Below are 23,121 nucleotides of genomic sequence, written 5' to 3'. Positions count from 1 at the left end.
ATATTTTAATATTGGCAAATATAACTTTGACATTACTTTTTATAGCCCTCTTGTTTTTATAGAGCAATGAAAGTTCAGACTTTAAGAGAAGTGGTTGCCTTTCTCATATGGTCAAACATATTTCTTCTTTATGATACCCTGGTGTTTCATCCTCTTCCATAATTCTCTATTATTACTTATTTTAAATGTTTTCCTTATCACTTTGAAAAACTTAAATGTCTGTTCTCCATTTGAAAATATGCCAAAAGTACTACCCCATGTAAATATGTGAAAACAATTACTATAAAAGTGCCAGCAAAGTTTAAATGCATTACCTTGACAATTACAAAGATAAATATGTATTTTTTCAAATTGTTGGTGTTAATATGCAACTAAAACAATATCTCAGTTTCTTTCAAAGTAATAGAAATTTTTTTCCTATATATTATATATCTCCCAGAAAGTTTTTATAATTTCATATGTAATCATTTAAAAACCTTTTTGAAATAAACAATGCAAACGAATTGAAATGAGGTGTTCTCTTGATTTTTGAAAAGGCAATTATTGATATTCTTAGTAGCTGCTAATATGGAAGTTTCTTACTAAAATTTAAAAGGTGGCCAAAGAAAGTCTAGAAACCAGAAGCAAAGACACAAACTTTTATTCACAGCAAGCCAGACACAGCAGTTCTTTATTTAAATGTTAATATATAGAGATAGGTTCTACAAATTCTGTGTCTTCACCATAACAATATATTTACAGACAAATAAAGCTATTATTAATTTCTAATCAGATGACAACAAAAGAAAATAAAGGTCATGCAAGAAATATCAGCATTTGTACAATAAACCAATTTTCTTTTCTCTCAGATACCAGAGTTCCAACTGAACCTGGAATCACAATGACTCAGGTAAACCTCATGTGCAGTTACCAATGTGTGTCCTTAATCATATCCCATGTGCCTTTCAAATATGTTGAGTATCCCTCACATAATCTGAAACAGGACCTTGTCTTTGCTAAGCTACAAAGACTTAAAACCCTGTCAAATTTCTCCAGGTAGCTTAACTCTGTGACGGCAGTAAGGGCAACACGTGCCAATGCTGAAGACGAGTGTCAGTGCTCTCTAGTAACCACTTTGCCCCATCCATGAACTTGAAGCATTTACCAATTGAACATACCCTAACATAGTCTTTGTTGACAACATATTTCACAATTGGTTAATTGTCTGGTAAGAATACACAGCTAAAAAGACCCAAACTCTATATACTGCAGCCACATAAGAGCCAGTTGCTTTGCCATGTCACCTACCCATAGACCACCCATCTCCTTCAAGTTTCACAGGAATTCATCACCTCATTTAGAATAACTCAAAATGCAGGCTAAGGTGGACTAACAATATGGTCCTGCTCCATGATGGAAAACACAATACTGTACTTTGACAGGGGAAAGAAAATAGTTTCTAGGTGGAACAATTTAAAGGATCTAAATTAAATAGAAAATTGTCCTAGTACACCCATCTCCTACCTAAACATTATCAATAAAGATCTGACTTCCCTCATGTTGTTTCAAATGAAATCTGCAGGTTATATAGTAACTGTGAAATAGAATAAAAGGAGCACCTTGATCCTGAATAACATTGAGTCTTGCAAACACTAAATGGCAGTATTTAGTGGAAAAATATTATATAACCAGGAAGAATTAAAGAAGCTGCCGTTAAGACATGTGGGATTTGTTACACATAAATAAGCAATAATCTAGAAGGAATAACTCAGGCTTTTTCACAAAATGAAAAAGAAATAAACAAAAGGCTGAATAGTACAATGAAGACTGTAATACACTCAGACAATAAGGAATTGTCTTTTTATTTGTGGAGCCAAAAGATATTTTTAACTGTGGCAACAGAAAGTTCAGGGTAATATATATGGAAACATGAAAAGAAACATTGTGGAACAAACTAAGTAAGAATATAAATATAGACTCTCTTTTCATAAATATTCAATACATTATTTGATGCATTGATTTGAGTGAAGCTCCACAAGTATAATTTTAAGTATTTTTTGATTTGGGCTGAGGTTCAGTGAATTACATATTCCCAACAACTATCAGAACTTTCTCACTAAAAATATATGCTCACACCCTACTTTAAAAATATTCTAAGATAATTATTTCCATTTTCATAGTAACTAGTACAGTTGTGACTAGCATTGTCTCAGGTTTCTAAGGAAATAAGATTATTCTGAGATCCTGTTAATAAGAGAAAGCATGATAATAGAGAGGGACATTCTCTGAAAACTGTGCTAAAATCATCAGTTTTCTTTTTTATGACTTTAATTGTGCTAGACAAGATTTTGTTTTCAGTCACAAAAATACAACTATCCAATATAACTCCTTAGTCTATTGCCCACAATCTTCTAGCCCCTCCCTTTATCAACCTTACAATGGGTTTGATTCAGTTTGAAAGCATAAAGCCAACATTTAGCAAACAGAATTCTGCAATAGCTCTGCCTCTTAGTGAGAAAATTCAGTGAATGGTGACACTAGGAAGGTGGTCCATAGAATTTTCACTCACTAGATGCCAAGGAAAACCACTCAAGATGTTTTCTTTCAGCGTAATAAGGCAAAGAATTTTTGAAAGTTTATTACCAGAGTCTATAAAAACCATGCTTAAAAGGAGGAGGACTCAGAGAAAGAAAGACACCAGAAGAAATACAGGAGTCATTTCAAATAGTTATCTCTTTGATTTGATGGCTACTTTTTCCAGCTTTGCTACTTTTAAAGCCAAATCATGCAAGAGTCCCCAGTGGGTCTGGCTCTTAATGCTTGTCACATAATGCTATATTAGTAAAGTTTTAAATAGCAAGTGCTCAAGAATGAATCTAAAGCTTTTTGATTTGAGGTTACCAGACTGAGTTTTGTCTAAGGTTATTTCCATATCATTCTACAGCAAAAAAGACAATAAGCTTGCCTGTGTTTCAAGGGAGGGGGGGGTAACTCAAGGCATAGAAACATTTCACTCAGGACAAATGGAATTAGCTTTTTCTTTAGTGGGTGTGAGAAATTCTCAGTTCCAGTTAGTTCATAAATGCATCATAGACTCGAATTCATCAATTCTTTGCTTGGTGTTCCCCTTCCTTATTTTCCGATAGGATATTGTATTGTATCTTGAATAAGCATTTCTGGAGATATCTCCCTTCTTTCCTAACATTGGCTGCTCATCGGGTGTCACAGGTTGGGAGCCAGGGCTGCTCAGTGGGGAGTCCTCACTTGCATCGGTTTCTTCTTTAAATTGAGAACCTTCTTCATATTTTTTCTTGAATTCTATCACTCGAACTTCATCTTCATCATCATTGTAATCATCATCATTATCCTCAGGAGCTTCTTCATTCCAAACCTCTTCCTGCTCACCATGTTGAGAATGCAGCATGTCAACTTCGCTAGGTTTGCGAAATCCCAGCCATTCAATTTGTGCTGCCTGGTGAGCTTTGTTCTTCCTATCCTCATTTTCTCTCTCTTCTAGAGGTTGTTTGGCAATTCTTTCTTTTGGACTATTCATTTCCTGGTTACTGCTGCTCAGAGGAATCTTCTCCCACTGAAGCCCTGTAGCAAAATCAATGGGTATTTGAGATGTTCAGAGGTTCCAACATACTGAGCTGTTACTTTGTTATTCTCTGAATTATTTTTCTGGACAATCAGTTTCCAATGTGTGTTTTATGGGATATGACTCTGGGCTACTCATATGTTCTACACAATCAAACATGCTTCATGGTCAGATTAGTTTGGAAAATAACTGCATTAAATACAGTTAAATAAGCTTCTTTGGAATTTATACAAGCCTTTAAAATGTTAATGAACATTGTAAATCTCCAGGAAAGGCTGCAACCCAACCTCGTTTGACTATGGAATTCTATTTTGTGTACCACTGTATTTAGTGAGACTGATATCCCCTAACTATACTCTAACTTGTCAAACTGGAAATATAATATATACAAGAGAATGTTTGGACCTATTTCACACATACACAAAAACAGCCCTAAAGGAAAATTTAAAAAAAAAATAATAATGACTGCCTATTGTCACACTCACAGTAGCAAACTTGACATTTGATGCTCTCTTTCTCAGAGTTGCCCTAAGGTAGTCAGGTATGGAAGGAAGAGCAAAGACCCTCATGTGGTCAGCACACAAGGCTGGCAACTTAGGCACCAAGCCCACCAAAGCCACAAAAAAATAAAAATAAAAATAAAAATAAAAAAAAAAACAGTCTGAGACCTGCCCAGATTTTGAAATCATGCAGAGGTCATTGTTACATAATGTCAGATTAGCCTGTATTTTAGGCATGTTCCAAACAACAAGCAATTGACACAAGTTATTTGTTACTGTGTTAGCAACATTTAAAAGGCTTAAATGCACTGAATTTTCCATTTTTCAAACACCTAGGTCATGTCAGTGTACCTTCAATGATATTTATGGAACATGATAAGAATTAATTATAAGAAGGCAGAGGTTCTTTTCTTAGCTTTTGCCCCTCAACAGCTTCTGTGGGAAGCTTCAGTCTGTATTGTACAAGAATCAGAAAGGTCTGAGTTGGGTCCCTTGCTGGGCCTGGGCTCACCATCACCTTCCAACACCATTAGATCCTATATCTAAGTAAGGTGAGAGGCAATTTTGTTCTCTTTGTTCTTTCCTTCTACAATTCTCCCTGAAGGTTGTTCATAAGTCCCTTTCATCCAAAGTTTTTAGTTTCCTTTCATTTTTTTATTTTATTTTTTTTTTTTACTGTAGGAATCAAGACTATAATCTTACAGAGAAAAAGTGAATTGTCACTCCACATTAAATATACAGCTACAATCAGTTCAATGGCATCCAGTCAATATTCTTTACATTGCATGTAAGTATACATTAGAATGTTTGCTCTAATATCAAGCTTTGTTTTTTTTTTCCAGAAGAACCAAAGAAACTGACATTTTTATTCATATTCAGAACTCAGGCATGGATTATCACCAATGAAATTACTTGAATTTAAGTTATAGTTTTTCCCCAATATTTTTAGCATTTTTATCCAGGAGCATTGCCTTTCAGGATTTTTTTAGCTCTTTGCCATAGTGAAAATAAAAAACACCAAACCTCTTGCTCTGTCATAGAGAAAAAAAGCACACAGTCCATGTTTCATCAGACAAGAAAGGACTCATTCAGGGACAAATTCAGTGATAAGACCATATAGCATTAAATAGAATCTGCTTTCATTCTCCATTTAGTCAAATTGGAAGATCCTAAAAAACTGTCGACTATAGTGGGTCTTCTGAATAGAAATTTAAAGGTGGCTCTGGATGGAAGACTGTGATCCCTGCCTCCAATGGCTTATTCCATTGGAAGCAAAAAGACTAAAACAAAGAATGTATTGAGTTCATTTTGTGGGATCTTAAGTTTTATAAGTTATCTCTGATAAAGTATTAGCTTGACAATAACTATTATTTGCTACCTTTTCCCATAAGTATCTATGTATTGGTCAGCAGACAGTTTGAGAGTTGTCCAGCAAAGGGAGGAAGTCCAAGAAATTGCCAAACACCTCCAGTCTGCCTGAATATTTGCATTTTTATGTGAAGTTCTAATATTTCAACCAGTAGTCTTTTCAATATTTTGCCTGTTAAGGTTCAAAGCTAAATTAGTTATGTCTAACAAATTGGTTTAAATTTCTAGATAAGATGTTTATAGGGGCAGGAGAGGAAAAAATGATTAATTGATAGATTTTATTGGGTACTTTATTTGAAAGCTGCTTGAATGTATGTGTCTTCTTAGAAGTAATATCTAAAGGATTTTGTATCTTGTGGCCTATTCAGTTTATTAAAAATTAAATATTTGTCACTTCAATGTTCTCTTTATTTCCCCATTTACTTAAAGAACAAAATTAAAATCAACTTCATCACGATAGAAGCTTTCTTTGACAAGAAACAGTTCACCATTTTGTACTTATATCAGAGGCCTAGAATTTTCCTATAGAGCAAATCAATTTACAAAGTTACTTTAAACTGTCTGTCAATAATTATCTTTTAGGGTAAACCTATTTTTGAAATATTTACATTTCACAAGGTGCCTGGCAAAGATTTGGAGACACCAAATTTAAAAAGAAAGGTTGATTAAGTGGGCTAACACATTAAGACACAGATATCGAATTGGTATGCCAATCAGCTGTACCAATCCATGCAATTTTAGTCTTGAGTCATCTGGAATGCTTCCTGCGGTGGAACCGACAGATAAGTCAAGACTCTCTTATCTGCCTATTGCAGCCTTGAGATTGTGAAGTCAGTGCCTCAATTGCTTTTTCAACATTTTACTCACACAACATCCCATGTGAAAACTGTCATCATATCCAAACAATTTCTGTGTAGAAAACTCTAGTTCCCATTACCTTCTCTGAATGTCATTTCCTCAGCTCTTGTTTCTTGGAGAGACAGATCTGTGATAGCCTTATGAACAATAAAGAGGTGATCTTCTGGGTTTTCTGGGGGGAGGAATACAAGTATTATAACATGACATATATATATATATATATATATATATATAGAGAGAGAGAGAGAGAGAGAGAGAGAGAGAGAGAGAGAGCGCTCAAGGGATGTAAATTTAGACTCTAGGTAGATTTTTAAATTTTTAATTAGGATTATTAAAACTTACCATTTAACTTCTGATTTTTAACTGATTTCATTTATTTATATAGCAATTAATTTCTTTACTGATATTCTCTCCCTTTATGCTTATATAAGATGGAATCATGAATGCAGACCTCTTTAGTTATGTGTGACAGGAGATTTCAAAATTCTGAATTCTCTTTGTTCAGTAATAATATTAAATCACAGTAGTTAACATTTCACTAACATTTAGTAATTCTTGCCACTATCCCACAAATGTAGTAAAGATTCTTCTGCTTTCTTCTAGTGAAAAAAAAAAAAAAACAGGCACAAGAAGACAAAGAAAATTGTCCAGGATCATAGAGCTTTCAAATACACAAGCCCCAGAGATAGAGGTTCAGTTATTATGTCATGCAGCCCTAGTAGAATAGAGAACTACAGTTCTTCCTCATTCCTATAATAGCAGTTTATTAAAAAAAAAAAAAAAAAAAAAAAAAAAAAAAAAACATCTGAGTGAGCCTATAAGCAAAACTACTAAAGTGAGGAAAAAGGGAAATAGTTTACCTTTTAGAATCTTCTCATCCATGGAACGGTTGAGTAGAATGTTCCCTTGTGATTTTCCTCTTTCTTCCTGATTTCCTTTTGTGGGCACATCTTCAGGACCTGGTTCAACCCTGTAGTCTGGTGGGGTCTCCATATCAGTCGCATCCTCATTGATTTTAGTGGTAGGTTGCTGAACAGTTTCGGGAAGACTATTCCCATTACACTCAGCCCCACTGAATGTCCCAGGAACATCTGTCATGATGTACCCTGGAATCCAATTTGTAAAGAGCTTTGGAGAAACTGAGCAAATCCTCTCTTTGCTCTCAAATCCTACAGTTTCAACTCTGACTCTAAAAATACAAATTATTCACTTTGGTACATAATGATGAGATTCTTTTCCTAAAGGTGTCCAGAGTTTAGAATAAATGCAATAGGATTTGCCAGATTTGCCAGGAGCCCGTAAGCAACCATCTAGCCAATCACCACATCCTTTGTTGCTCAGCAGAATTAATGTCACCCTTTTGATTTACATAAACAAACAATCTGAGGCAATCAGGCTTTTGTGTTGGCATGTAGAGGGGGACTTTCAGCTTGTCAGTCCCCCTCTGGGAACAGAGATTTTTGTCCCTTTCCATAATGGCCCTTTGTAATTTTCCTGGTAACAGGAGCCACAATTGTTCCCCAGCTTTAATCCAGAGAGAATGACCACCTTGAGGCATATTAGTTCTGTGTCACCAGCTTAACATTTCCAAACGGATTTTGTTCAAGTAAAACCTCTGCTATTTTATAGGGCACAATGGCATCGTTTCTTATTTATCAAAGAATAAAAACAGCTTATCGAAAACCTGTAAACAGGATAACTTTATTGTAAATGATTTTGGCAGCAGATTTTATGGTGTGCTTTCAGGAGGTCAAGAAGGGACCTCAGAGAAAACAAAAATGTTACCAACTTGCTAATACCCCAAATTACACAATTTTAGAGGCATTCACTTTGTCTATATCTTTTCATCCTCTAGTTTATTTATGTCCGCTGGAGCCCAAATCATTCTTTTAAGACCTTTACAAATTTCTCCCTGAAGTTTTCTCTTTTCCTAATCAGAATTATTTCTACATTCCAGCTGGTATTATGTGATCTTGGTAAAATGATAGAGCACCAATACAGTCTACCCGTGGGGAAAATGGTGATTAGTTAAAGCATTGCTACCTGCCCCTCGCCCCCACCCCCCACCCCCACCCCCTGTTTTTTAAAGGTATTAATTGTTTTTCCTGTTTGAATCCACATGGTGGCAAATGATTCCAGAGCCTATGCCTACACTGCTGGCTGTGTAGAGTGCCATCCCTTCCTCACAGCCAAGCCCTTCCCTGACCCCCAGGACTTGAACAGGACTCCTGTCACACATTATTTTTTCCCTTCTGACTACTCTTTGCAGATATAATGAAAGAGTAATTGTTCAATTAACTGTGTAATGTCTTTCACCAACTAAAACCTAACCTTCATCTGGAAAGGAATATGTTAACTCGCTAACCTGTCTCCCCAACATGTATCTACAGGTGAATTAGGTAGGCACTCGACTTTTTAAATTTATGTATATCTATATATCTATATTTATATATTTAATGAGTTTACTCCTGAGAGAATACATTTCAGATCTTTTTTAATAAGAAGATATAAAGAATAAGGGTAGGGTAGTAATTGTAAATTTCTCACCTTTAAAATTGTGCCTAGGGCTAGCCTATTAAGGTCTAAATCAGGAATGACAAATGAACTGCACTGTTCATCATCCCCACTCCTGTGTCCTTGGATGCATCTCTATTAGATCCTAAAACTTCTTCCTCCCTTGGCATCACCAGTTGTTCTATCCAGCACACAAATCGTTTGATGGTTTTCAATTTCTTCAGCAAACACTGTATAACACTTATATGTGAGCCACTGTTCGGTTTCCCAAATAGTAATAAGTTCTATCTTCATAACAGCTCTGTGAGATAGGTACCATTATTATCCCATTTTACAAACTAGAAAAGCAGAGCACAGAAAGATCAAGAAATATACTCAAGGTCACACAGCTAGTAAGTCTACTGATAGGAGTTTGCACCGTTAATGAAGCCAAGTGACTTCCCTGACCTGTGTCCCAGAGATCTCTGGGACAGAGATCCTATAGGGATCCAGAATTCATCACTGTGGCAACAGAGAGAGCTGGTGCCATAAGAGGGCAGCAGAAGGCCTGAGGCAGGATCAAAGACTGCCCAGGAGAAACTGCCTTGCAGATAATGTTGAGAAAGTGTCCTTTGAAGAAGCTCAACTAGTAAGCCTATGAAAGAGAAAATACTGATGGCATCATACTGAGATCCTTGGGGGAAGAAAATGGCATTAATTCAACCCAATGCCCAGCTATGTACATAGAAATATAGAAATGCTTTCATTAACTTTGAGGGACCTGTCTCCAATCCCTACCAATAAAACTGGCAAAAGTTTAGAGAGTTTGGGACAATTGATCTCCCACTTTAGATTTCTCTTACTCTGCAGCAAGTGCAACATATACTTACAGACTAGCTTTAATGATCATTTATTTATGTATTTATTTATTTATAAACTGTTTTCTTTGTAATGCTATACTTTGACTCTTTCATGAAATTAGAATTATTTCAGATCCAGAAAGACAGAAAAATGATCCAGAATTCTCTTTGACTTGGCAAACTATTGTATTAAGAAAAAAAAAAAAACCTCTATAACTGGTGTTATGCTGACCTGCAAAATAACTATTGTAAGGTAAATGGTTTTAACATGTTATTTTCTTACAATAAGGTGGCAACATGAAACAGCAGCAAGATGATTCTAACCACGAAATAAAACACAGGTTATTTTGTCTATAAAGAGGTAATTTGTTTTTAACAGCCAATAACTTAAGAAAGTATGTTGGAATTTGCACTAATAAACCTTTAATTCAAATATTATCCCATAATGTCTACTGTATAAAAACATGACTTTTGAAAATATAATTTCCTGGAGTATTTGAATTATTCGAGTTAATATTCATAATGGTAATTGGTAAAATTGTAACCATTATCAAATCTATAGCAAATACAATAATGAAATCTAAAATGTCAAAATAAAATTATAAACATTTGTCCAATGCCAAATGCTTGAAGTTAAGTCTGTATAAGATCCATTTGGGGAGAAGTAATAAAATCCTAATCCTTAATAATTTGTGGAAAAACAGGAAATGGAGAATATCATGCTAAGTGAAATAAGCCAAACTCAAAAACCCACAGGTCAAATGTTTTCTCTCATATGCAAAAGCTAGAATAAAAGGAAGGAAGGAAAGGAGAAAGAAAGAATAGGATAACATAAAGAACCAATCAAATATAAATTAAGAGAGGGGCAAAAGGAAAACTAATATAATATGCCACAGTCTGGCTGGGCACAAATCACGAGCCACTCACAGCTTTGTAGATTCAAACAGCAATTCTTTATTCCCGATCTCACACCGGACTTCTACAAACTCGTTCTGGGGAAATGCATGTTTTCTGCCCAAATCCACACCCACTGGGCTTCTGTCTCTCAAATATATTCTGAATCCCGTGAGAACTCAAGGGGAACTCAGGCAGCAGGATACGCCCTATTCTAAACGGGGAATGCCCTAAACTCGGGTTATCCTAAACCGGGAACACCCTAAACACGGATCCGCCCTGGTCCTTGAGCAAGGTCACCTTCCAGGAGTCCTTCCACTAAAGAAACATGGGGGTACGCTGGCAAGGAAATTGTCATACCTACTTGGCTGATGGCTCCCAGCAATAATAGAGAAAAGAGAATGGGAGCTGGAGGGAAAAGTGAGAGGGGAAAAGGGGTGATAGGGAACTGAAATCGATTTCCATGCATGTATGCGTTTGTCAGGATGAATCCAACTACTATGTATAACCATAAATCTCTAATAATAATATAAAAAAGACACAAATTCATATTCTAGTGAAGAGATAGCCAATGAGCACTGAAAAAACATAAATTAAATTAAAAGACAATTTTTTGATCTTGGCAGCTTGGAGCCAATTCTTATACAAACAGAGGTTTATACAAGTGAGATAGGGAATTGTTTTAATTGTGGTTGAATCATAAAGGTAGAAGCAATCTATCAATCCATCACCTACTTACCTACCTACCTACCTATCTGAGAGGATTTGACTTTAAACAAGGTGGGTGCTGGTTGAGCTGTCTCTTTAAGTCTATTCTCACATCTGATGCTGAAGCTTGAAATCTATGGTGCAGGAAATTGAGGAAAGAAGATGATATGAACAGGGAAAGCAAGAACAAGATGGAAAAGTGAGTATAAAATGAAACACACAAGGGCAAGCTGAAACATGTGCTTCTGACCTTCTCCTCTAGGAAGAACAGTCTCCTTTGGGCCCAGTAATCATAGAGTTGAAGGAAGATCCAAGGAAAGGTAGAACTGTCACTGGCCCAACCGCTGCCTCATTTACCAGGTGAAACAACACATGAGCCATAGCGAGGATGCTACAAATTGGCTGCTGCTTTAATTCTGCCCTACAAAGCTTGGATAAGAACATTTCTGTTTGTTCCACCTTTCCTGGTCTGGAAATATACAGAAAGAGAATTATGGAAAATGCAGTTTAGCATAGTCAGGTAGACAGCAATTCTACCAATAACCCATACAATTTTCTAAAAAGAAGAGAGAAATGCACAACCTTGAATGACCGTGAGAAGATAGGATAATGCAAATTGTTTGATTTAAAGAACTAAAATTCCAAGTGGAAGAGACAGCCCAACTAAAGTGAACTGTTAAAACAGCATAGAATTCAACAAAATCAACAAATATCCATATACTTCACTTCAAAAAACAATGATTGCTGGCTAGATAGTATAAATTAGATTATGTTGATTATCCTGTGCCATATTAGTACCTAGTGTGGAAGAACAGTTACCATTCTGACAGTACAAGATCCTGAAATCAATGATAGTTTCCTCTGAAATCCTTAGTGAAATTCATGAGGGGCCTGAGTTTTGACAACTTAATGTGGCAAAAGCTGAAAATCCAAATGCATCTTGAAAGAAGTGTGCTTTCCAATCTTGAAGAAGGAAAAAGAGAAGATCGTCTATTGTCTCTTCAAAGTAAATCCTTTCTTATACCTGAGGAACGGTGTATCTCTTTATGGTCCTAGAATATGGAGCCTGGCCTCCCAGGGAGTCACAGAACACTGTGTTAAAGAAGATCGCTGGAAGAAATGACGGTAGGCATCTGGTGAGGACTGGAGGAACATTTGACCCTGAACAAAGGAGCAACACGCAGGTCCCTGCAGCCAAGATGGGTGGAACTGGGAAATGGGGAAGGAGAAAACTAAGCAAGAATTAAGTGACTCCTCCAAATAGGGACAAATGAGCATTTCTATCAGTGACCCCTATAGTGGTCAAGAGGAGGGAGCCAGCCTGCTCCTTTGCAACCTTTGGCAACTGTAAGAATCAGGCCTCTCTGAAGTATGGATTACAGAAATTCATGAAAACAATCATTTTTCTGTTTGCTTGCTTGCTTGTCGGCTGTGGATCAAACCCAGGCCATGCTAAGCAAGTGTTCTACCATGAGCTGCATGTCCAAACCCAAAGAATCTTAAACTCTTTGAATTTATCAGATCATATAATAGCTAAGTCCAGAGTCGGTTTCATACTTGTTTTGATCCAAGGATTTAAACAATATTACAGGTAACCCATTACTCTTGATCACAAGGAAAGTACATATTTGGAGGTACTTGGGCCGACCTGAGGTCTAGTCTTTTTCTGGGTTCCTCTAGCAGAATGTAGTAGGCTAAATGATGACCACTCTCAAACATATCCACATCCTAATTCCCAGAACCTGTGAAGTGTTCCCTTCTGTGGCAAAAGAGACTTTGTAGATGTGATTAAATCAAGAATCTTGAGATGAGGAGATTAACCTGGATTTGGGGATTGGATGGAGTCACAAGTGGGTGTGAAAAAGGAGGCAGAAAGGTCAAGGAAGTAGTAGATGTGACCTGGAAGAAGAACTTTGGAGTTACATGAGGAAGAGATGAAGAGCCTACAGATGAGGGAAGCCTCTTGAAGCTGGAAACACAGGGAAATGTCTTTTCAGGGTTTTCTCCCTTGAATCTTCTCAATAAAATATAGCCCTGCCAACACCTTGATTTTAGACTTCTAGCTGAAGTCTAAAACTAAATGAGAATAAATATTTCCTGTTTTTAAGCCATTAAATTTGTGGTAATTAGTTACAGCAGTAATAGGATGCTAATAGACTCAGTCTTCTACATCTCTGTCTTCATTTTCAATGACTGGCTAGGGGCAGAAAATTCAGGTTTCCAACCATTTACAGGATACATATTTTTTAATTCCAGCCATCTTGAATTGCTTCCTTTTGACCAAATGGGTCTCTCTTAACAAGACTGTATTTTCTTCTCCCTCAGCTTTCCAGTAGTTCGTGTCTGAAATTTGTAGAAGGTTACTAAAAGCTGTAAGAAAATCACAAACTCTCTAGCACCCTGATGTTTTTCTAACAAATCTAAAATTCAGTCTTCATCAGGAAATGGTATGAATCAAGATATAAGAAGAAGGCTGGGGATGTAGCTCAGTGGTAGAGAGTTTTCCTAGCATACGTGAGAATCTGGATTCAATCCCAAGTACTGAAAAAAAAAATTCAAGAAAAAAATTTATAGCAATTGTGGAATCGTGGTTAGCTTTACAGTCAAGGATGGGCAAAATTATCTCTGCTTCTCATTGCTCCTCTATTGATCCAGTCTCATCATTTAAGGTCTATAGTATGTAAACCATTCATGATATCTTTTCTTTTTCTCCTTCTTTTGTATGCAATGTTTCATTGTTTGAAAGTGAAAGAGATTCAATCCAAAACAAATTCAACAAAAGCAGGAATTATTCTGACTTCTGAAATGTTCTCTATCCTTCTCTCCTCTATTTTATCTCTCCCATTATTTTACTCCCCTATATATTAGATTTTTCTCAAGCTGGTCCTTCCTAAGTCATGATAAACATTCTTCTGACAACTCTAAACTCATATTATGAAAATAACTAGTGATGCAAAAGAAGAGAACATTTCTTTCTCATTAATTCCAGCCAAAGTCCCTGAGATAGCCCTCAATGAGCTACTTTGGATATTTGTTAATCCCTAACCAACAACAGCTGAGACTAATGGAGATAGATATTCCAATTGTCCATTTCTAGGACAAGTGTCCACTCCTGAGCAGATAAGTGTTCATAGAAAATGAAAATGACTGTAGATCAAACAAACAAGTAATAGGCATCTATTACAGTAAGAGATTCAGATCCCTCATCTGATAAAGGTAGATGCTAATATGATATACCTTTTTAAGTTGTTGTAAAGATTAAATGAGTTAATTCATGGAAAGTATTTATCACAGTATGCAGTAGTAGGTATTTTTTTCAATATTTGTTTTTATGGTTTTATTTTTTTGTTATTATTATTATTATTACCACTATCCATTCAACATTGGCAGTCACAACCTACCTGGGCTACATCCATTCACCTGCTGATAGGAATGATGACACATACCTTGTACCATGACAATTTAGAATTAATGTGGACAGGCATGTAATAGAGACCCATGAATACTAGATATTACTTGTATTGTTATTTGAGAAGTCTCCTGAAGGAATAAGATAGCATTAGCTCATCTACATATGCATGAATATTTTTACAAGTGACACTCTGAAACTCGACTTCTGAGATGGGTTGAAAGTAGATTATGAAAGAGCTCTTTTTACTCTTTTAGGAGGCAAGGTTGATTCTGAGATATGTCTCAGTGGCTTGTTTCGGGGATTCTGCAACACTGGCAGCACCTGTTTTATTTAATAACACACGCCCTGTTTAATAACATGACTTTATTTTCTTATCTTTGTATAGCCATTATAAATACCACAGTGCATTGACTCAGCAGAAATTGACCCCATGAGAGTCTGTCCTAACAGGACGATAAACAGATCTTGACCCCCAGATCTGTCTCACACAAGAATCCATGCAAATAAAGCATGACTTATATTTTTAAAAGTACTGCAGCAATTGTACAGATAAGAATGGGAGAAATACCCATAAAATAAAATCATTTCACTCTCTTGCCATAATTTTAAGTACATTATCCTATATGCATAAGGAGTGTCCCCAGTGAACTGGGCTGTCTGGAGCTTTTAACTAGGCAATTACAATTCTGCTTTACTTACAATGGGATTTTTTTTTTAATCTCGTTTAATGGAAAGAATGATTTCTCTATTCACAGAGACTCCACAGTGTTAAATAGATAGAAGTGGAATTTGTATGGGTGCTTATAAAAGCACAGAAAGTATTTTGAACTGTGGAGGCAAAAACATTCTTTGGTAGTTTTAAAGTACTTTCTAATTCTCCTAGGGAAGCAGAGCTGTATGCAAGTAATATCACTGCCTGCATCTCCCCTCCCAAATTGTTTTGAATGTCACTAGGAGTGAAGGAAACATGTTGTTTTTCAGAGGAGAAAGGGAAGAAAATAATTAAACACATTTTACCTTAAGGAAAAAGAAAACAGAAAAAGCAAATCTGCTACGGGTCTGCGTTTGCAAGAAAGTGATAGTGATGTGACTGTGAACAAAGGCAATTTTTCTTAGGATGCCTCTGATAGTTTAGCTGAGTAAACTTTGTCTTGGGAAAACAGGAAAAAATTCACATGCTGTCAGTGAGAAAATAAATACAGATATACCAAGATCTTTTGTAAAACCTTTGTGTTTAATCCAAGAAAAGAATGTTGGGCAGCTGTGAAGATTCTACTGACTTTTGGATGAGGAGGGCAATGATTTTAAACCTCTGTTCAATGATGAGCTTACACACTGTCCAGAAGCTGAAGCCAGACAGGAAATGCAGTCCAGGAGCCATGCTATCAGAAGACGAACCTGTGGAGAAAAGCAACATCCTCAGTGGGATCTATACGATAAATTAAATTTAGGCTTCCAGAATTATTCTTTTGGAAAATTGTAGCAGTCATCTGACTCATCTCCCACCTCCATTTGCCAATCCTCAGTCTCCTAAATCCTCTGTGTCCAAATTCCATCCATCATTCCTACTAACACCCAATTAATATTCTGAGAGCAAGCTTCTAAAAGAACAATTGAGAGACCATAAGTCTCATAACACATTGGTTCACAGTAAGCGTTTAATAAAAAATGAACTTCTAATAAATTTGCTATTTGCCAAAATCCTTCACACACACACACACACACACACACACACACACACACACTATACAGACTTAAATACTCATGTTTTGTACTTCTTTAAGTACAAACTCCTTATGATATGACCCAGCTGCTTTTCAAGTTTTTCACCCCGTTTTTCCAAGTTCCTCTAGCTACTCAACAGTGAACTATTCTGTATTACCAAATATGGTCACATTTCCATGTCTTGGCTTATCTTCTCCTTGTATCTTAAACATCTGCCCCACCTCTGGTGCCCAAATCACCTAACATCCCTCTCAGTGCCTCTATTCAAGCCAAAGCCACATGTCAAAGCCCATCCCAAATCAAACATTACATCTTCTATAAATTGCCTTATGACACTTTTACCCAAAGGCTCTATTTGTACTTTTGAGCTACCTTAGCAGTTTATCTTTATGTGGTTTTAATGACACCTCATTACTTTGCCTTGGTTTACACAATTTTACAAAATTTTACATAATCACCGTGCTACCAGAAAAGCTTATGTTGCAATTCAAAGACCTCGATTTAAATCTTAATTCTGCCATGGAAATTCTGTATGAACTTAAGCAAATTCCTTAACTTTTCAGTCTCAGGGTATTTGAATAATGCCTACTTCACAGAGTTTTTAAAATACTAAATTACATGGCAAAAATCTATGTGGATCACCTGATACAGTGACTGACACTTAGCAGGAGCTCTATAATTGTAACAGTGTTATTTGTCAGTATATTATCACATCCTTGCAGACTTCATAGGATTAATTTTTGCATTTCTGCATGGACAAACAGCACCTGCTTCATGGTTTGTGTTATATATTCTTTGAGTTGGCAATAACTAGAATTTTCCAGTATTAGAATGTGACAGTAAATTCATTTGAAAATATCCCTGGCCTCATTTTCCATTTTTCTATTATAATCTGTTTCATCTGTTGAACTAAATATTAAAGATCCAAGATCCAAGCATTGGGTTGTTACAGTGTGTGGGATTATAATGTCGACTCAGATGATGCCACCTACTGGCATAAGAGAATGAGTTATAAACTCTGTCCCCAAGGTCTTCAATTTTCAAAACATAGGGATCTTCACCCACCCTTCTGGCTGTTTATTAGACATACTTGCTCAGTGGAATATGCAGTTGGTTAATGCAGTCTTCATGCAAAGGGGGCTCTGCATCAGCCCTGAGTAACTTGAAGGAGAATATTCACATTTTCCAGGACAGAAACTCTCAACAGAGGGGCAGCTTGTGCTCAGACAGGATGCACCATGTTTGACTCTTTAGAAACACCAAATTCACTCCAGGAAGACTTGATTCTATCCCCAAGTTCCATCTACAATGTGCTCTCACCAACATATCTTGAACAAACCATTTAACCCAGGAATTCTGGAAGCCACAATCCCTGATCTGAAAAACTAAGCTCAAACTAGAAGCTGCCCTTTGAGGCCTCGAGTGAGGATTTAATAAGATCATACCCAGGACGCTCAGTAGTTGGTGTATAATATTTGAGTTACCAAAGCGAGTACTCAAAGGCAGTGCAAGCTTGTTTGCTCAGTTGTCTTCAAAGTGCAGTTTGCCTCAGAATCCTCGGGGCACCTCATTTAAAATAGATATTTCTAGAAAAAAAAAATCCAGATATTCTGATTTTATTGAAGCCCAGAATGTGCATCATAAACAAGTACCTAGATATTTCTGGTTCACATTCTAATGAAAAATAGCACGCTTCATAATTTCCAATACATAATAAAAGACAGCAACAGTCTTGGAGGAAAAATTTTTTTTCATTCATATTACTTTAGAACTTATAGCTTCGGGACAAATAAACTTTGGGGAATAACAGTAATAATAATAAGGACCACTCTACGGCATTTATAATGTGACAATCACTGGTCAAAGAGCTTTTAATTTTAGGGTTTTTAAATCTTCACAACAACTTTTTGAGACAGGTTCTCTTTTTTCTTGTCATTTTTATAGATGAGGAAAATAAAACACAGAAGGTTTAAGTTACTTGTCAAAGTTAATAGTCTGGTAAAAGACAGAGCCAGGAATTGAACCAGAGACTGCTGTCCACCACAAATTTGTACTTTCATTAAAAACAGCAAAATTAACTGACTAAAACATATAGAATTCTTCAAAATAAAGGGCCATGTTTTCTGTTGCACTTTTCTATCTAATGGTGGCTCTAGGGAAAAACAACTTCTATGACAGTCACAGAAAATTTTTTAATGCATTCTACTATAGTAAGTGTATATGTAGTGTGTGTGTATCCTTTAGTATTTTTTAATTGAAATGATTTATGCTTCTTCCTTTACTGTATTCCAATGTTAAATCCCCTTGTTAACAATACTTTAGTCTAATATTCATGGACACAGTTGTGCAAAAATCTTTATATTTGCTTGCATTTCTAATAAAAAGTCACCTGCCTAATAAAACCAATCCATCCTTTCTAATAGTGAACATTTAGAAAGACCAAGTGAATGAAGAAGTCCGAGGCAATCTCTATTAAAGGCGAGTTTTGAAAGTACTAACTGATATGAACCAGGAACCCTAATGATCACACTTCGTTTTTACCACGTATCGTCAGTGATACAACTTAATGGTTATATCTCCCAGGGTATGTTGTCATGGTGTTTTATAGTTGAGAATAAAATTCATGCCTAGTGCAGGTTTTTGTGGCCAATTTTAAGAGATAACTTGCCACTCTTTCCTTCCAAAATTCTGAAGGAGAAGAGGAAAATGAGAGAGATAATGGTAGGAATCAGAACTCATAGTCACCCTTGAGGGGAAATCAGTGGCCATCCAACAATGATTTGTCTTCTAACACTGATCTCTCTTGGTTATTTTGCATAGAGTGTGTGCTCCGGTATTCATATGGCCTCGTCACCCATTATTCATTTGATATGGTTGAGGCACATCACTTTAGGGTCGGTGATATAATTGTAAACTTTTCAAAGGCAACACCTGGATCACAGGTATCTGACCACCACCTTGCCATCGGTTTAGAAAACTGCAGCTGAGTAAGAACCTGGGTCTTTGCATCGCACACAGGGAGCTGGCACAGGCCTGCTGCCAAATGTGCACTTCATAAGTGTTTATGAATTAACAGAGTACTTTGACCACCCACCCCTTTTATACTTCAAAAAACCTAAACCTCAAAGAGGTGGAGTTCTAGGAGGCAGAAGTGAAATCATAAGAAAGTTGAGGAGGCCAAGTAAGCCAAAAACATCTGGCTGTTCCATTCCCTTCCTTTTGCTCTCTTTCTCATCCTTATGTCTCTGTCTCTGAATCTTTCTTACCTGCCTTTGGTTCCTTCTTCACTAAATTAATTGGCCTTAATATGTAACCGAAATATGTTTATTTGTTGAATTAAGGAAAATTTGAATATTTAAAGGCTCTTCATTAAAAAATAAGCTTCCTATGGTTTGAGATGCTCTGTACTTTTCTGTAATAGTGAACTGCTTTTATGTCTTTGTTGGTGTTAGTGGTCCTCAGGGGTGAAGGGTTTTCGAGTTATAGTCTAACTTACCTGCACCCTGTCTTGCTAGCTAATTTGTGTAATTTTCTGTTCTTATTTTTCTTCAGCGCTGCCCATGGGAATAAATTATATAAAGTAGATAATTAATTCATAGAAGTGCCAGAATTACCACTGAGAACATATGCCTCTCATTCCCAGAACCAAAGATGTTCAGAGTTCATGAATCTGCCAGTTTATATAGATACTGTTGCTCCTGATTTAATTCATCTTCAGACTGGCTAATCACATTCTTCATATCTTTATGTACATTGGCAATTATATGAGAATTGAGGGCTGGGCATAGTGGTACATGCCTATAATCCCAGAAACTCGAGAGATTGAAGCAGGAGGATTGCAGGGTCAAGGCCAGCCTCAGCAATTAAGCAAGGTCCTAGGCAATTTAGTGAGATCCTGTCTTAAAACAAAAAATAAAAAGGGCTGAGGATGTGGCTCAGTGGTTAAGCATCCCTGGGTTCAATCCCTGGTCTCAGGGAAAAAAAAAAAAGAATTGAAGACTTCCAGATGCAGGTCCAATATGTAACAAGGTTGGAAGTCATTGCTTCCATTTTTACAACAATAACAAAAAAAGCTGGATAAACTGAAAATCAATGACTTTTCTTGGAACCATCAGGAAATTGAAGCTTCAGGGTAAAATGCTGTCCCAAATTCTTCAAAGATCAGTTCATTCAGAGAGATACAGTTCACTTCTACTTACCTGAAACAGAAGTTTCCGAAGCCATAAAATCTTAGGAACACTCAAGAGTAATTATAACAAATTGCTGGAAGCTGAATGTGGACCAATATAAGAGGAGAAAAAACTCATGGGGTCAGATTCTTAAGGGTACCCACATCATTTCTGGGATTTACTTTCAAGAACCTGGCCAGGTTCTCATAGTGAAAATCTGAGGAAGATCCTCTCCTAGATCTGATGGGAAAATGGGAAGGGTAATTATTGTGATCACCCCAGAATAACAAAGGCCTACTTTCCAAGGAAGACTTTCCCTAAGTCTTATTCTAGTAGATGAAGGGCATTCCGCTTTCTCTAGCTTTCCAGTTCCACATAAGGGGGAAATGAAAAAGCTATCGCACAGAAGAAACACTTGTAAAAGTAACAGTTCACAAACACAGGCCCCCAAATCCCAAGACCAAATTTAGTAATAAAAGTGTTGAATGCTTCCCTTTCCCCACACATTTCTACCACATCTGCAGGGCTCCAATGTAATAATAGTGTGTTACAGCTGAAAAAGCTATAAGAAAGATTCCACCACCCCCCCACCCCCCCCCGCCCTGGGGAGAAGTACTTAACAAAATCCAAAGTCAAGAAGGGAAACAAAATCAAGAAAGAATTTGAAGCCTCTGGCACCATTGAATATTAAATCTAGCCCAACTCTTGGACAAATAACATAAATCCTTCTAGTAGGGACCTCTTTGCTTACTTATCTATTTGCCTATCTACATTTGAACAAAAAATTGCCAAGTATGCCAAGAGGAAAAAAAAACAATCAATCAAACAAAAACAACAACAAAAATACTGTCTGAAGAGAACAATCATCAGACTCAAACTCAGATGTGACACAAATGTTGAAATGATCAGAGATTTTTGTAGTAACAATTATGATTAATATGTTAAGAGCATTAATTGAAAAAGTAAGCAACATACAATAAATAGATGCATAATGTAAGCAGATTGATGAAAGTTCTAAGAATCAAAAGAATGGAATCAAAATGAACAGCCCTCTAGAAGAAATGAATAATGTTTTTAATGAGCTCATTAGTAGACACAACACAGTTAAAAAAACAATCAGTGATCTTGAAGATGGGTCAGTAGCAACTTCCCATACTGAAAAGTGAAGAGAAAAAAAAAAAGGAAAATAAACAAAAACCAACAACAGCAAAACCCAAACATCTAAGAACTGTAAAGAGCATTTAAAAAGATATAAAACACATAGAGATCTGAGATCATTGGAATTGGAATTGGAATACAAGATGTATCAAAAACCAAAATAAAACCAGAATGGAGCAGAAGCAGCCATTGAAATAATAATAGCCAAGAACTTTCCCAAATTTTGACAGACTCCAAACCACAGATCCAGGAAGATTAGAGAATTCTAAGCAAGATGAATACCCAAAACATAACAAAACACCTAGTCGTATCATATACTCAAACTGAGAAAAACAAACACAAAAAGAGAAAATCATGAAAGTAGCTCTTGAGTGGAATAAGAATTTCAGTGGACTTCTCATAAGAAATTATTCAAGCAAGAAGAAAGTAGGAAAAAAATTAAGTGTTGAAATTATCCTTCAACAGTGATGGAGATATAAAGACTTTCTCAGACAAATAAAAACTAAGAGATTTCATCACCAGCAGATGTGCCCTGCACTGAATGTTAAATATGAAAAAATTTTGAGAAGCAACATTAAAAACCTCATTTTGGGATGATATCATTTTGCTAAATAGCCCTTATTCAGACACATGGAAACTTTTTTCTAATTGGGTATTTATTATTGCATTAAACCCATTCCTCTCCATTATTTCCTCAGAAATTTAATGGAACCTTGAGTATGTACAGTGTAAGAGTATGCTTGTGGAATACTGGATACATTAATTCAAAAAGCAATATTTTTTTGCTAAAGAACAAATTGATGTGTTTTTTTTTTAAAGAGAGAGGGAGAGAATTTTTTAATATCTATTTTTTTAGTTTTCAGCGGACACAACATCTTTGTATGTGGTGCTGAGGATCGAACCTGGGTCGCACGCATGCCAGGCGAGCGCGCTACCGCTTGAGCCACATCCCCAGCCCGAACAAATTAATGTTATTCGATCATGAATAGATCTTCGTGAACTCTCACTGGATCCACTTCCAGGTTTTCATAAATTATGTCTTTAAATCCATTCTGGAACCTTTCCCAAATTTATCTAAAGCTCAGCAATCTGGAATGTCAGAAAAGAGCCACTTTTTCCTTCTTTTGCAATGTGAATCTGCATTTGCATTTTCCTACCTTCCCTTTTTCCTTTATCCTTCAAATTTTTTCACACATCACTGTCTTCATTTGCACTTCATACCATACTGGGGGGTTAATGCTCATAAAGTGGGAAACCTGAACTCATTTCTAGCAGTAGCATTATCTCTTATAACATTTTATCTGAACCTCAACTCTATTTCTCCTTATCAATGTTCACTCCACACAGTTTAGTGTAGAAGTCAGTCTTTTTCACAGAAAATACGAAGCAACATAGAGAT

General features: G+C 36.3%; 1 protein-coding gene across 2 annotated transcripts; it reads right to left on the bottom strand.

Annotated features, from left to right (window-relative positions):
• Window positions 1–3,055: 3,055 nt before the first annotated feature.
• Window positions 3,056–7,401, bottom strand: Ermn (ermin). 2 transcript variants are annotated; one of them, XM_076866642.2, is made up of 3 exons: window positions 7,164–7,401; window positions 6,383–6,475; window positions 3,056–3,576 (listed from the first exon to the last, which is right to left on the bottom strand). In XM_076866642.2, exons 1-3 carry the CDS (start codon window positions 7,399–7,401, stop codon window positions 3,056–3,058), a joined length of 852 nt encoding a protein of 283 aa, XP_076722757.1. The 2 variants fall into 2 exon arrangements, with proteins under 2 accessions (XP_076722757.1, XP_076722758.1); XM_076866643.2 differs by having other exon boundaries at window positions 6,383–6,415.
• Window positions 7,402–23,121: the final 15,720 nt, after the last annotated feature.

The sequence above is a fragment of the Callospermophilus lateralis genome, chromosome 9 (genome assembly GCF_048772815.1).
Source record: "Callospermophilus lateralis isolate mCalLat2 chromosome 9, mCalLat2.hap1, whole genome shotgun sequence".
NCBI classification, from domain to species: Eukaryota; Metazoa; Chordata; class Mammalia; order Rodentia; family Sciuridae; genus Callospermophilus; species Callospermophilus lateralis.
The sequence above is the reverse complement of the archived record's forward strand: the minus strand, read 5'-3'. Positions and strand labels throughout refer to the sequence as shown.